General features: G+C 38.5%; 1 protein-coding gene across 1 annotated transcript in view; it reads right to left on the bottom strand.

Annotated features, from left to right (window-relative positions):
* IQUB (IQ motif and ubiquitin domain containing) overlaps positions 1–15839 on the bottom strand; it is a 74612-nt gene that overhangs the window by 18709 nt on the left and 40064 nt on the right. The window contains exons 8-9 of the mRNA XM_079786448.1: positions 8744–8919; positions 870–1040 (exon numbers count right to left, since the gene is read on the bottom strand). Of these exons, the coding sequence (XP_079642574.1) occupies positions 870–1040; positions 8744–8919 (347 nt within the window). The remainder of the gene's footprint in view (positions 1–869; positions 1041–8743; positions 8920–15839) is intronic.

The following is a 15839-nucleotide window of genomic DNA, read 5'->3' as shown; positions in this document are numbered from 1 at the left end:
AGACTTGACCAGCATTTCTTTTATCCACCTGACCAGTCCTGCCTTATCAATTTCCCCACAGAAGTTACTTCTGAGAGCACTCTGCAAGAAACTTCCTGCACACAAATCCCTGTATTTCTTGGGAACTTGATCTGTGACATCTGTTTCATTTTCATTAAAAGCAGGACTAAAACCCACAAAATCAATATTTGATGAGGAAAAAGACAAAAATACTTACACTAATGCTGCTTTTAAACTGCTAAAAATAAAATTTTCATTGACGACTGTCAAAACATATAGACAGCCCTAGCTGGTTTGGCTCAGTGGATAGAGCGTCAGCCTGTGGACTAAAAGGTCCCAGGTTCGATTCCAGTCAAGGCATATGCCCAGGTTGCAGGCTTGATTCCCAGTAGGGGGTGTGCAGGAGGCAGCCGATCAATGATTTGCTCTCATCATTGATGTTTCTATCTCTCTCTTTCCCTCTCCCTTCCTCTCTGAAATCAATAAAAAATATGTTAAAAAAAACAAACATATAGATAATAGTTGCTGTTTTACTGAATTGAGTTGAGTATTAATCCCATGCAATATATTTGCATATATTTGCTTCACTGCATATATATAAAAATACATTTACATTTAGAATGTCCATTGTGCTATTTTTACATTTATTATGTGACATAATATATAGTTTGAGAACTTTTAGACAAATATCCATGCATAACCCATATCCTCTCCAAATTATACCAAAACAATATAGTTGTGGACAAAATTTATGTAAACATTTATCAATCATTTTTATAATTACTGAATGCAAACATCTTATTTCACTATTCAATTTTTTTTATTAATAGTGCTAAGAATACCCCAAAACTAAGAGAGAGTTAATGTACCTTCACAGTATGTTTAAGTGTTAAGAGTACGTCCAGTCTCTCATCTTGCGAGAGATTTTTCAGCATAATGCATTTATAGATGTTTTGAAGCTCTCTGGCTCTGATAGTGAACTGTGTATCCATCTCAATTATTTTGCCATCGATTCTTCTCCATGTTTTCGGAGCTGAACACTTAAAAAATAATATTATGTTTATAATTATCAGTTAGTTATAGGCTAAAATATAACCTTGTTTTTTCTATTAAAAGTTTACCTTAATTATCATGTGCTTTATAAATAAGAGTATCACTAAAACATCAGAAAATTGAAGAATTTGGAGACCATGGGACAGTAAGACATTTTAGGAAAAAAATATGAGAGAGCTGTTCAGCATATAAACACTTCTACAGGATTCAGGTTTTGCTACTAATTTGTACTAGCTGTTACTTTGAATGGCTTGAAGGATGCATGAAAAAACTCATTAACCCGATTTAGAATGTTTTTAAAAATTATCTGCTCAGTTCAATTATATTGAATTGTATAAATGTCTTGATCGTGCCTTGCCAACTGAAGACCACCTTTGTGGGTGGAGCTATTGTTACAATCCTCAATGTGTTAAGCCAAAAAAACTCTGTGAGTTTTAGTTTTGTTTCCTAGATAAATAAATCTACCAAAAGTTTACAATTCTTCACAAAGCAGATGTCCATAGTGAGACGGCTTTACTCAGCTATCTTAGCAGTTGCTATGGTCCCTGCCTCCCTGATAATGGCTAAGAGTCTCAGATTTGTATTTCCAAATCTGGCGAGGTACCTCCCAACTGAGCCCACCTCCAGAACTGAAGGTGAAAACTAGAGCTCACCTGCCCTGAAGCTCCTCTGACTACTTCCAGGCTAAGAATTCAGAGACCAGAGACAGGAAGTGGAGAAAGTCCTCTGCAACTCAGGACACCAGCACAGTCTTAATGACTAGTATTAAGTTTGGGTTTGCCAATGCTTCTGTTCCCGCCTTTAAGATGCAATCACCTGGAAATTTCCCTGTGAAAACTCATAGTCTATCTGCTCTTCCACTTTCAGTTAGAAAGCTGCTGTTTCTCTCCCTGATGATACTCTAGCAGAAACAAGGCTATCTCTCTTATCGTGACTATTAGCTGTTCAGATGTTGGAAGCTGATTGGTAATCGCTTTGGAGACCTGTAGGCCAATTGCTATACTTGCAACCATTTAAATCTTAGATTTGATATAATTTAGAGTTTAAATAAAATCCCATGTGTTGGGACAAATTATCAGGAATGTAGACTAGTCAAATAAAGAAATAATATTAAGATGCACTTGGTATGACAGTATTATGAGGAATTTATAGTTATAGCATCAATTTACCTTTTATTATTTTACATTTCATATTAGCTAAATTACATTGAGAACTACGAAGTAACCTTTGAAAAAATATTTGAGCCCTGGCTGGTGTGGCTCATTTGGCTGAATGCAGAGGGCAGACAGGAGGCAACCGATAGATGTTTCTCTCTCTCATTGACATTCTGAACCTTCCCATCATTTAATTTTCAACTCAAACTCTATTCCTAACTACTATGGTCTGAACCAATAAAATTACTAGTACCTGAAATATTTTACTTATAAACACACACACACACACATACACATGCAGTATTTTTTTTCAATTGCTCAGGACAATAAAATTTGTGTCCAAATTGTTCTATAATTATTTTATGTTTGTTAATTCTATATCTCCCCCAAGATTATAAGAATAAATGTTTCAGTTGTGTATATCTCACAGCGCTAACAGTACTCATTCATTCAGCCAACTAATATTTATTGTGTTTACTGTACATCAGTCAGCACACTAAGTACCTAGTAGATAAAATACTGTCCTGATTTCAAGAACTCTCAAATCTAATGAGATATAAAGATAAGAAAATAAGTAACTAAAAGAAGGGTGATTATGCCTGATGATTGCAGGTAAATAAGTAATTAACTGGTGAAAAAAATAGAATCTGAGATGAAACCTGAAGAAAAAGGAGGTAGCCAGAGTAAAAGGAATAATGAGTGACAGATACAAAGAATCCTAGATTTGAAGTTCAAATTCCCTAGTGTTGGCACTGTGAAGATATTAAAAGTCTGTTTGGCAAAGCTTTTTTATACCCGATTTATTTTTGCCAACACTGACAGTTTGGTCTTCAAATCTAGGCTTCTTTGATTTCAGGCCTTAAGATATTTTTTTACTCTGATGTAGGAAAATGTCAACTTTACTGATTTCTCTTTCCTATTTCCTTTTTTTCTTTGAAAGCTTGGCTGTACTAAGAGATGCACAACAATGCTGTTCTTAAATTGACTCAGAAAACAGGAGTGTAATAAATTCCACTCAGCTGCTAACAAATGAGACAGTACGGACTCTGGAGGAGAGAAACAGAAGAACAGCAGGAAGACGCATTTCAGGGAAGGGAAGGTGGAGAGAGAACCCTGAGTGCAGCAGGCTTCCACAAAGGAGGAGAAATGACTGCACTGTGAAGAGGTCTTTCTTCCTCCTAAATTAATACTCAAGTCCCTAAGGACACAAATTAAGAATAGCCCCAAACCCCCAATAGCTACTGGGTAGTGGTCAGCTTTTCTTTCACGCAGCAAATGGGTTGTGTTCGTCCACAGAGGACACCCCTGTACACTGTGGTGCTCAGAGAGAGGCAAGACTCGGTTGCATTTTTCGGTCCCATTAGCTGTTGGCCACCTGGGTAATGAGAAAAACCATTTAAATGACACAGCTAACATAGGTTGTAGTGTTTTAGCTTGTGATTATGAGAAGTGGTGTGAAATCAAGAGAATGAAAGAATAAATGGCCTCGGCTCTACAGAAAGTCTCTTACAAAGTGCAAATGGTCTCAATACAGTTTAGATAAAAAGCACACAAGATATATTAGAAACCAGCTGATGATTTTTCGTTCAAATATCTTGACCTGAATTTCTTCACCTCTGTTAACTTGTGAGTTTTTAACATTTGATAACCTGTGGCGGTCAATGTTTGATGTGTTAAAAGTATAAATTATTTAATTAATTCTTCATAAAACCTTTCAATTAAGTAAGCCTTTTGGCTTAGTATAGAATTCGTAATAACTGACTGATTCAATGCCTTGGTTGGACCAATTGAAAAGCATATCATTCTTACTCAGAGAAATTCCATGTTCAGGATAAAAAGATAAAAAATAAAATATCAGTTCAGTAATCTACATAATATTTAGATTCAATGAAGTTAAACACCAAAATTATAATTTTGTTCTCCAATGCTATTTACAAACTACAAAAAAAGTAAATGTTCTTTTTACATATCTATATATGATGGTGCTAAGTGTGGCTCTTAAAATCTGCATTATAGCTCTGGTTGTTAGTTTTGACATTTGAAAAACTCTAAACTTGTCCAGCTTCAGGGATTAATAATAAGCTAGTTTTTCTTAGCAATCAAAAAAGCCTGTAGATTAATAACTTACTTCAAGTTTTATGAGCTGAATACTGACTCCTCCTGCATATCAGAGACAATGTTAGGCATGGAGGAAATGTGGGAAGGTGGATGAGCATAAAAGGGGGTAGATGTTGTATTTGCAACAAAAGACTTAATATAAAATCTATCATAATTGTTTTCTATGATGTTTAATATGACATTATAAACAAAAAGGTGATTAAAATGATTTTTATTTAAATAACAAAGATTTTAAAATGTAGTGTAACAGGTTAAAAGCAGGTTCAAAGTAACTGTTAGTCAATATTTTTGAAGACTGGACTAATTAGGTTATGTAATGGACTGGGATTGATCTTGAATGTAGTTGCTCCATTCTGTGGTTGTGTTTTTCTTGCCCTATACAACACTTTGGTCAAAAGAGAAGTGAAATTCCTTTGTAGCAGATGAAATGTCCAATTCTCTAAACCTTAGTCTGGAGATTGGTGATTAATCTGGTGTATCAGCTGGGGTGACTGCAGATACAGAACTCCAGTTCTAAAGCCTATGACCCACAAAAAGCCTTCCCTTGCTATCTACAAGTTCTTCTGGCTAGCTTTTCTACCCTTCCGTCAACCTACTGGTCTTGCATTGTGTGTGCTGCCCTGAATCAGTCTGGACTTTGGGGCCCGGTCATTCTCTCATTCTTTTCCCTCTTACAAGAAAATACCATCTTGCACTTAATATTTCATATATTTAGTAGTACAACTAAAGAAGCCACATTGGACCCATTGCCTTCCAACTATCTCCTCAGCAATACTCAAAAACCTCCATTTTACTGGCACAAAACAATACTTCCTCCACTGAGGATCCTTCAGGGTCAGATTGAACCCCAACAACTTATCAAAGTATTTATAAGAAACCAAAATGATCCCTGGCAGGTGTGGCTTAGCTGGTTGAGTGTACTCTGTGCACAAAAAGGTTGCAGGTTCGATTCCCAGTAAGGGCACATGCCCGGGTTGAGGGCTCAATTGTGCAGGAGGCAGCCAATCGATGTTTCTCTCTCACACTGATCTCTCTCTCTCTCTCTCTCTCTCTGTTCTGCTCTCTCCTCCTCCTCCTCCTCCTCCTCCTCCTCCTCCTCCTCCTCCTCCTCCTCCTCTTCCTTCTCCTCCTCCTCCCCACCCTCCCTCTCCATTCCTCTCTCTATAAAATCAATAAAAGGAAGGCAGAGGTGGGTAGGTAGGTGGGAAGAGATCAACCAAAGAACTTGTATGCATATATGCATAACCTGTGGGCACAGACAATAGGGAGGTGAAGGCCTGGGCGGGGGAGCAGGGGCGGGCTAGAAGGGGGTCAATGGGGGAAAAAGAGAACATATGTAATACTTTCAACAATAAAGATTAAAAAAATAATAAAATGTCATCAAGGAAAAATATAAAATAAAATCAATAAAAGCAAATTTTTAAAAAAACAAAAACAAATTTTCTTCTTAATGGGAATTCTTGTGAACAAAATGTCCCAATCTTATCTTTTTTTTATGTGTGTGAGATTTAAAGGCCTTATCTTAGAGTGATATACTTCATGAGAAAGAGTTATGTTCAACTGGCTCCAGAGTTGCTATTATATGTTGGGACTTGATCTACTTTTAGACTCTTTATAATTCAAAAATGTTTAGAATTGATGCTAGACATGAGGCCTGGGGTAGGGATGAAGGGCAAGGTAAAAAGACATAAAGAAGAATAGATATTGCAAAAGTATTTACAGAAGAATTTAAATTAGTTTATAGTAAAAAAGGAGCAGAGAACGCACAGGTGGAAACCCTATGGAGGGTGCAGTCCATCTTCCCTGTCCACTGGCACCTCAGAGCCTCAGGCACCTGCAAACACTCTTGGGCCCTGGGTCCATGCTGACCTCCTTGGTGAGGTTAACAATCAGACACATAAGGAACACAGTCCCAGTGATGAAGCTAGATTCAACATAAAGCAATTTGTTAAATGAATAAGTTTGTTTGAAATATGAATCTGGAGAAGTATGAATATTATGGCTTCTATACAGTAGACTCATCTTTTCTAAAATGAAAATATTTAAAAATTTGAAATGATAGTATCTACATGTGTAGCTTCTTGATAATATCTGAAATATAAAATTATAAAACGATTGTTTCTCATTTTCCCCCTGCCTTCCTCCACACACATTTATTGATACTCTGTGATAAACTCTGCTAAGATATGAGGATACAGAGGCAAAGATAGCTCTTGCCTTCAGAAGCTCAGAATCTAGGAAGGATGCAGACATGTAAATAGATATAATAAAAACTGACCATAATGTACTGAGAGAGAAGTAAATAGTCTCATGAAAGCATGCAGTCCAGGCCACAGGAGGAGGATCAGTGGATCCTTTCTCGAACAAGAGGTGTCTGAGCTTGTTTGGAAGGGTGGTTAGCTGGCTACTGCAGCAGGAAGGAAAGGATAGTCCAAGTAGAGGCAACACTAGATGCAAAAGCATCAAGCGCACATGATCTTTCTACGGATGTGCCAATTTCTGAGCATGGCTGGAGCAGTGTGGCTTTAGTGTGCAAGGAGAGATGACAGTGGAACAACAGTGGGGTGGGTGAGGTGGGCTGAGAATCCATTATTAAAATCTTTGAGGCCTAGCTGGTTTGGCTCAGTGGATAAAGCGTCAGCCTGTGGACTGAAGGGTCCCAGGTTCGATTCTGATCAAGGGCACATGCCCAGGTTGCAGGCTCCATCCCCAGTATGGGGTGTGCTGGAGGCAGCCGACCAATGATTCTCCCTCATCATTGATGTTTCTATCTCTCTCTCCCTCTCCCTTCCTCTCTGAAATCAATAAAAATAAAAAAAATTTAAAACCTTTGTTCCCTGAGGCAGTGAGGAGGGGCATGGCAGAGAGGTATTTAATGAGGTCACTATGGTAGTGGCAACAGTATAGATAATGGAGGAGGGGATTGCAAAATGAGACTGGACACCAAGCGCCTAATTTGGGGACATAGAGTAATCCAGAGGAGGAGAACATCAGAATTATTTCAACCACTGGCAAGCTCACACACACAGGACAAGCGTCTCATGACAACCTCCTGGGGGCGAAAGGGCAGCGAGAGAGAGGAGCTGCCCACAGCATACTCTCAGAAGCCGCCCATCCCTCTGTGTTCCAGTAGGACCACAAGGCATTCCACAAGACTCAGAGTAGCTGCAGTTCTAGTCTTTGCCTATTTGGATACATGGGAAGTCATCAGAGTGCCATGAAGGAGCCATTTCCTACAGGCAGTGGTAGTGGGTTTAGAAACGAAGCAGTAAAGAATTGAGGAGATTATTAAAATAATAGAACAAACAGGTTAGTGGCTAAATGGGATGTCAAGAATAATGCTTCCTGAAGCAACTGAGTAGATGATGAAATATTCACAGAGATAATAAATGGTGTGAGTGCTACAGAATGGGGTAAGTTTGGAGGTGAGGGGTGAAGGAATGGTGAGATGATATGACTTAAGGGTTGATGTGAGGTGGACTCTTGGGACATCCAAAGAGCAATGACAGCAGGCAATTGGATATGTGATTTTGGGAGCTCCTAAGAGAGGTCTGGCCATTTTTTACCATCACATCCAGCCTGGAACTATAGGGAAGTCCAGGATTCAGGTAGCAGTTAAAGGCAGAAGAAAAAACTGAGAATCAAACAGGAGAGTGTGCAGATAAGATAAGAGTGTGCATTTATAGTATCAAAAAATATACTTTTTGAGGACAAATGCTCTCAAACAAGAATCATACAAACTAGAATCACTAGACTCCCTACAGGCGAATATCTTGAAGAGCTCCATTCATTTTCTTCTTGTAGCTGGTTGGCTTTTAATTGTTTACAAAGATCGGGTTTATAAAAGAAAATTGGTCACTATGGAAACAGGCTCTTCAGTATCAAACAGACAGTGTCACCAAGAAAGGGTAATTACTTTAGTTTTTCCATTAATTGTATATTTTCATGGTTTTCAATAACCATGTATCTTTTTGGTCAGAAATGTTTAATCAGTTAATGACCTAGTGAACAAGAGGAAAAACACTAGTCTATAGCTATTTCCCTAGGTTGCATACTCTATGGGCACACCAGAAAAGCTATTTTGTGAATTTCATACTCCATTTTATCAGGGGGTACAATTCATCCAATTCCTATAGCCAGCCTAAAACTAAATGAACAGTCACAAGGAAAGTGTTTCCATTTTTTCATTCATGGCTGAATCCCTTTTGTTGAAAACACATTAATTTCATGTTACTTGTCCGTCATTATTCTAGGCTACAGTTGAAATGTAAAGATGCATCAAAAGTAAAAATAGAGAGAATTTAAAGAAATATGTCACCAAAATGCTAAACAAAATTCACACAAATTCTTAAAATGTAAATCTTAGTTGTTTTACACTAAGGACACATTGATGTTTAAACAAGTGCCGCTGCACTGACCTTATTCAAAAAGGTTTGTATGATGGCTTCCTGGTTTGCCATGTAAGCGATGTGTCTGTGCCTCCCAATGGAAGCAATGATTTGGGTCTCTTTTTCCAGAAGTTCGCACAAAGCAGCTTTCCTCTCAGCTCCACAGAAAGCCTGGTTAATGCATTCCAGCTCTTCTTGTCGCCAGACTAGGGGAATAACATGAGAGACTCCTGAGGTTTTAAAATCCCACAGCTTTTTACCATCACATCCTGACAAGCAGTCTTTTATTTCTGTCAATTTCAATAAAATTATACATGAATGGAATCACTCATAATGCATATGAAAAAATAGGACAAAAAAGAAGCTGAGAGGCTTAAAGCAATAGAAGTGGTCAAACAGAAGCCAGAGGAAACCGGTACAGAGAATGTCAACGTAAGCCTGTAGGTAAGCTTGCTCGCGGGTTCCTGCCGCAGGCAGCAGGTCTGTCTTCATCCATGCACGTTTACCTAACTTCAGCTTCGCTCAAGATACCCGCCCCTCTGAACACATCAGATATGCTAAATGCTCCAGCCTTTTCTTACACACATCTCAGTCTCTTCTCTCCTAACCCACACAGGAAGTGGTTTCAAGGTATAGCTAGAGCTTGCCTTCACGTCCTTTCTATTCTACTGGCTGCACTAAAAAAAAAAAAAAAAATCATTTTTGTAACTTTGCCATTTACTTCATCTCCTGTTTTCCTCTCAACCCCTATCCCCCTCTTTCTAATTAAACAAGACCATACAAATGACAGCTGCTTTCTATGTGCCAGAATGTCCCAAATGCTTCTATGAACTCATTTACTCTCCTGACAAACCAATGATTAGGTGCTACTAGTATCCCCTATTTTATAGAAAAGGAAACAGGAAAAGAGAGACCGTATAGCTTGCCCAAGGAGCCGGGACTCGAACACTAACAGTCTGACTCCATGGTCCACGCCTTGCCTGCTCTCTGCCTCTTAGGACCATGCCATCCTTTCAATTGTACAGTCCTTTTCAATGCGAACGGACTCGTTGGTTTACTCTGGAGACCCACCTTGACTTAAGTCGCCATCTAATCCTTTCCTCTGACAGAAAGGTAATTTATTATTACACTGTCAGAATGAAGTTTCAAACTCCCATGAACTGTATTGTGGACACAGAACCAAACTTTTTTTTTTCCCTGAACTTTAAATAACCTAGTTCACTTATATGGTTCTAACACCTGCCAAAATTCTTCTTTGCCAGTTCGAAATACTCAACAGCCATTTTTAACTTATTTTAATTTAATTTTGTCATCACCATTTTTCCCCTCTATGCCCTTTTCCACCTCCACCCACCACCTAGCCCCCTGCAATCACCAGTGCACACTGTTGTCCATGCCCATGAGTTCTCTCTTTTATTTTTTGCTCAATCACTCAACACCCCCCAACATCACCCCACCAGAGGGGTACATTTCTTGACATATAAGATTACTGTCCCTTATCGTCTCTTAGATATGATTTAATCAAGTAAAATATACTCTTCCTTTGTTATATTCCAGACATGGGTACTTTCTCATCATGTTACAGAGATATTGCAAATTCTATTACATTTATATATAATTTATATAATTAGAAATTACATTTTTCTTCTATTAAAATGTCAGGTTACTTTAACACCTGTCTGTGCACTGAAAGGTGAATATCTGAAGCCATAGAGTTGTTTCTGGCCCTCGTCTATTATAACCAATGCCTTTCATGATTTCATGACATCTAGTTTTACAGTTTTATCACACCTTTTCTTCTCCCTCTTAAATTTCAATCTGAAATCACCTGATCAGGCCAAGAACCTGCCAGTTACGTTCTTCATAAGAATCTACTCTGGCCCTGACCAGTGTGGCTTCGTCCAATGCACTGAAAGGCTGCCAGTTCAATTTCTGGTCGGGGCACCTGCCCAGGTTGCCGGATTGATCCCCGATCGGGGGCATGAGGAAGGCAACCAAACAATGTCCCGCTCTCACATTAATGTTTCTCTCTCTCCCTCTCCCTTCCTCTCTCTCTAAAAATCAATAAAAAATCTTTTAAAAAGTAATCTACTCTGTACCTGTAGACACTGTGTGGCTTGGTTTGTCCAATAAGAGGATTTGTAAATTTAAGAGCTAAATTGTATTTTAAAAGTCCAGGAAATCTATGACTGATGAGTTTATCAGTTAAGAGTAGTAACCAAAATGAACTTTTAAAAATTGAACAAATTCCATATACCAAAAGGTAGTATATGATTGAGAGAAAAATTGAAAAATTATTTGCTCATGGAAATTACAACAGAATATTTATCTCATGGTATTACCTGGATGTTCCCAGAAAGCAAATAAAAACTGAATGATATTAGTAAGCCTATTTTACTTCCTAGTTTTACATTAGAAACTTTTCAGACCAGTAATAAATTTAGGACACTGGAGCATTATTTAGGGTATTCTGCTAACCTCAAGAAGCAAAATACTGCTTGCCTAGATTAATATTTAAGTCCTAGGTAAATCTGGATATATATATACATATGTGCTTTCAAACACATGTATTCATATTACTCAGCTTTTATATTTTGGTAAATTATTAGCATGACTTTTAAAAAGAAAACCAATCAATGAAGCTAATTAAAAATGAAAATATGCGCCTTAATTTCAATAAAATTTTCCAATAGATGAATAACCTCCCTGTAAATCTGTTATAAGGGATAGAATATGGCATCAGAAATATACCATGTCCCAACTACTAATAAGAAGTATAAAACTACAGGAATCAGGAACAGCTGATTTTATATCTCATTTGACTGTTTCCAGAACTATACACAGAAGCCATTGAGGAGAACAGAGAGACTCTTTCTCCCCTTCATCTACACTAATAAAAGAGAAACATGCAAATTAACCATCACTCTGCTACACCCACAAGCCACGCCCACCAGCCAATTAGGAGTGAGTATGCAAATTAACCCAACCAAGATGGCGGCCAGCCACGGAGCTGGAGCTAGCAGGAGGCTTGGGTTGCCCTGGGTTGCCAAGCTTCCTGCCCGCCCTGGCCGGCCCTGGCCTCCGCTCAAGGCTACAAAGTTTCAATTATAGAAGATAAATAAATCCCAACAAAAATGGCGGTGGCCACAGACCTGGAGCGAGCAGGAGGCTTGGGTTGCCCCTGGCGATGGAGGAAGCCAAGCTTCCCTCCTGCCCTGGCTGGCCCTGGCCTCTGCTCAAGGCTACAAAGTTTCAATTATAGAAGATAAATAAATCCTAGATACTTGCTTCCAGCCAGCCCTGGCCTCCACTCAAGGAGGCACTTGAAAAAAGAAAAAGAAAAAAAGGAGGGGCTGGGACCTTGAGTAGCCAGGGATGGTGGTGATCAGGCCAGGATGGGATGGCAGGGGCCATTGGGGGTAAGCAGACCAACGGGGGGGGAGGGGCAGTTGGGGGTGAGCAGGCCAACAGGGGGGCAGTTGGGGTGAGCAGGCCGGCAGGCAGAGTCATTAGGGGCAATCAGGCAGGCAGGCAGGCAGGTGAGCGGCTGGAGCCAGCAGTCCTGGATTGTGAGAAGAATGTCTGACTGCCAGTTTAGGCCCGATCCCTGTAAACCGGCAGTAGGACATCCTTTGAGGGGTCTCAGATTGGAGAAGGTGCAGGCCGGGCTGAGGAACACTGCCCCCCCACACACACGAATTCCGTGCACCGGGCCACTAGTAACATATATGTTCCCTAGGGATGATTTAAAGAATGGAATAATATATTAGTTTGCTTGGGCAGTCATAACAAAGTACCACAGAATGGGTGCCTTAAACAACGGAAATTAATTTCCTCTCAGTTCTGAGGCTAGAAGTTCAAGAGCAAGGTGGTAGCAGGGCTAGTTTACTATGAGAGTCTCTCTCCTAGGCTTGTAGAAGGCCATCTTCCTCTTGTGTCTTTATATGATCTTCTCTCTGTGCCTGTCTGTCTCCTAATCTCTTCTTCTTATAAGAGCACCAGTCATACTGCCTTACGTCCCATTCATAGGGCCTCACTTCTTCTTTTCTTTTTTTTTAAATATATTTTATTTATTTTTTACAGAGAGGAAGGGAGAGGGATAGAGAGCTAGAAACATCGATGAGAGAGAAACATCAATCAGCTGCTTCCTGCACACCTCCCACTGGGAATGTGCCCGCAACCAATATATGTGCCCTTGACCAGAATTGAACCTGGGACCCTTCACTGAGCCAAACCGGTTTCGGTCTCACTCCTTCTTAATTACTCCTTTAAAGGGCCTTTCTCTAAATACAGTCACATTCTCAGATACTGGGGATTAGGAATTCAACATATGAATTTTAGGGGAACACAATTCAGCCCATAACAAATATAAATAACCCTCAATATTTTTAAAGAAAATGATATTAAAGAAGTTGGTTCATTTGAAAGAATGCATTTACCTCCTTAACTTATCTTCTTTGACAGATGACCTAATTTCCAGAATCTGAAGTTCAACTATAAAATGAAAGTATAGGACTAGTATCTAAAGTCCACACACATTCTAAACTTTCTGAGATCTAAATTGCAATTTTCAAATAAAAAAGATTATAGAACATACAATCTTTTTCCACCACTGGCAACTAATGTGCATCTTCTTTTTTAAATTCTCATCACAAAATCAATCAATCAATCAATAAGTAAATAAATAAAATTCCCATCACAGACTGGAAGCTTGAATGGCCAGAATCCAGAAAGATTCAGACTGAAAGCCCAGGGCCAGATATGTAAAGGGACTGGGCCCGCGGAGTCTCCAAAAGCCAGGAATCAAGGTACCTTGACCAAGAGGTAATAATTAGAGTCAAAAGACTCAGTTAACAGAAGACAAAACAAAGCAAAGGGTTAGAAGACTCAATTCAATACGTATTTACTAGACATACAGATGCCATAGGTACAATGGTGAACAGTAGAAAGAGAGTGGTGTGCACAGAGAATAACGGGCAGGAAAAGAGGCTGTGAGCTCTACCCCTGCTGTCGGGAGAGGTTTCTAAAGATGCTGACCCCTATGCTGAGTCTGAGGTAAGAGTAACATTTGAGATCTATGGAAAATTAAATAAATAAAGAGTAAGTGTTCACTTTTATTACTGAGGGACAGATTATCTGGAGGAAAAGTTAAAACTTTGTATTAGGCGTTCTAATTCAAACTATGTTATTGCTACTATGAGCCACAAGAGGGCAGCAGTTTCAAATACGTACAGGAGTTAAGAATATGGATTGAAAACTATCTTATTAAGTAGGAGAGTGGTGTAAATCATTGAGCTTGTGAACCAGAAATTTTAACTTCAACAAAAAGGAATTTAAAATTATTATTCTGAGAGCTCAAATTTAGAATTTTAGGGCTATAAAAAAAACTAAGGTATGTCTCTTTCATGCAAATTCCATTTGCTTCCATATAAAACATGTGTAAACATAAAATATATTTGTTCTACTCTAATATGGAAAATCTGTATTCAGTTATTTACCACATAACAGTAACTCAGACATGCATAGGTCTTTGTACTTTTTTAAAGTAGTTCCATAAATATAATATTTTATATTTTCTACTTTATAAAGTGAAGTAGATGAGTCAGAAATTATTAAGTTATATTATCAATGAAGAAGCTGAGGCTTAGGAAAAGTAAGTAACTTGTGTAAGTTAATTCCACTAGTAAGTAGAAAAGGTAGAACCTCATTTAGCATATTTCCTATTATTTTGCACAGTTACCTGTTAACCAAACAAAATAACAATGGTATTATTTGGCATATTCACATATGAATTTGGCATGATATTTAAATAGTTCTGCTCTAACAGAACTTTAGTTTTACAATTATCAGTAAGAGCTTTCACAGACAGCTTGTTAACAGTGCTCTGTTTAACTACTAACACTTAGAAATAACCTTTGTTTTCATCTGACAGAGCAAATGGAAGTAGATGCAAAATTTAAAGTAAAAAAGAAAGTATTTGCACAGATCAACGCTGAGGAGACAGGGGATGCAGATGTAGGAATTTAGGGAGCAAACTTTATGTTCCACTCGGCCACATCCCTAAAGCCGCTCAGTGAGGCACATTTATTAATATTGCTGGTTGGACCTAGTGTTGAATTGTATCGTCTTGAGTAAGTAGTGTCTTATCACACAGCTATGTAAGTAGACACCTAAAATTATATTCAATTAGAGCAGAAACAGTGACTTGAGTAATAGAACACATAATAATATCCACAAATAGCATATAAATAAAGTTATAGTAAAAAACACTTGCTAAAAGTTAATGTTATGAATCATCATAGAAATCATACTTTTATTTCTTTGGATTTAAAAAAAACTGTTCAACCAAAAAAATAATTGAAGCCATTTTTAATTTCTAAAATTCTTCTGTTATCACAGCGCCCAACTTCCCCACTTTCTGGCATCTAAGGCAATAAAAACTCTTCTGTTCCAGTTACTTCCACTTCAGCAGGTATTCCCAGGAAAGCAGAAGCTGGAAAGAGCGGCATTACTACACGCCTGTTTCCCCTTCATTCATGTATGCATTCATTCTACCAATATTTGTTGGGATATGAGCTAAACACAGAAAAATAGAGATGATTTTTTTAAAAAATCAGTTATTCTCTCCTGAAGTTTACAACTCAGTGGTGAAAATTAATGTTAAATAAAAGATGTATTACTACAAATTATGATGATGTGAGTGAAAAGTTTGGAGTGCGATGAGACCATGAGATGCAACAGGATCTCAGTCACAAAAGACTTGGAGTAGATGACACTTAAGCTGAGAGATGAGACAGGCTTCAAGAACAACAGTGCATCTACTGCTTATTCGAGTAACTGAAGCTTCTAATTGTGCCAGTGACTAGCATACATTGAATGAAAGAAATGAAGCAAAGAAGTCAAATGTGTAGACAACACATACTTATATATTATCATTGATGGGAGGGAATTAAAATATATTGCCACGCCCCTCGTCTAAAGGGCAGAATCAGAGACAGGATGCTGGACGAAGAAATTTGAGAAGACCCTAGCTGGTTTGGCTCAGTGGATAGAGCGTCAGCCTGCGGACTGAAGGGTTCCAGACAAGGGCACATACCTGACTTGCGGGCTCAATCCCCAGTAGGGG

This window comes from Cnephaeus nilssonii, assembly GCF_951640355.1.
Source record: "Cnephaeus nilssonii genome assembly, chromosome: 12".
Taxonomy (NCBI): domain Eukaryota; kingdom Metazoa; phylum Chordata; class Mammalia; order Chiroptera; family Vespertilionidae; genus Cnephaeus; species Cnephaeus nilssonii.
This window is presented reverse-complemented; position numbering and strand designations above follow the sequence as displayed.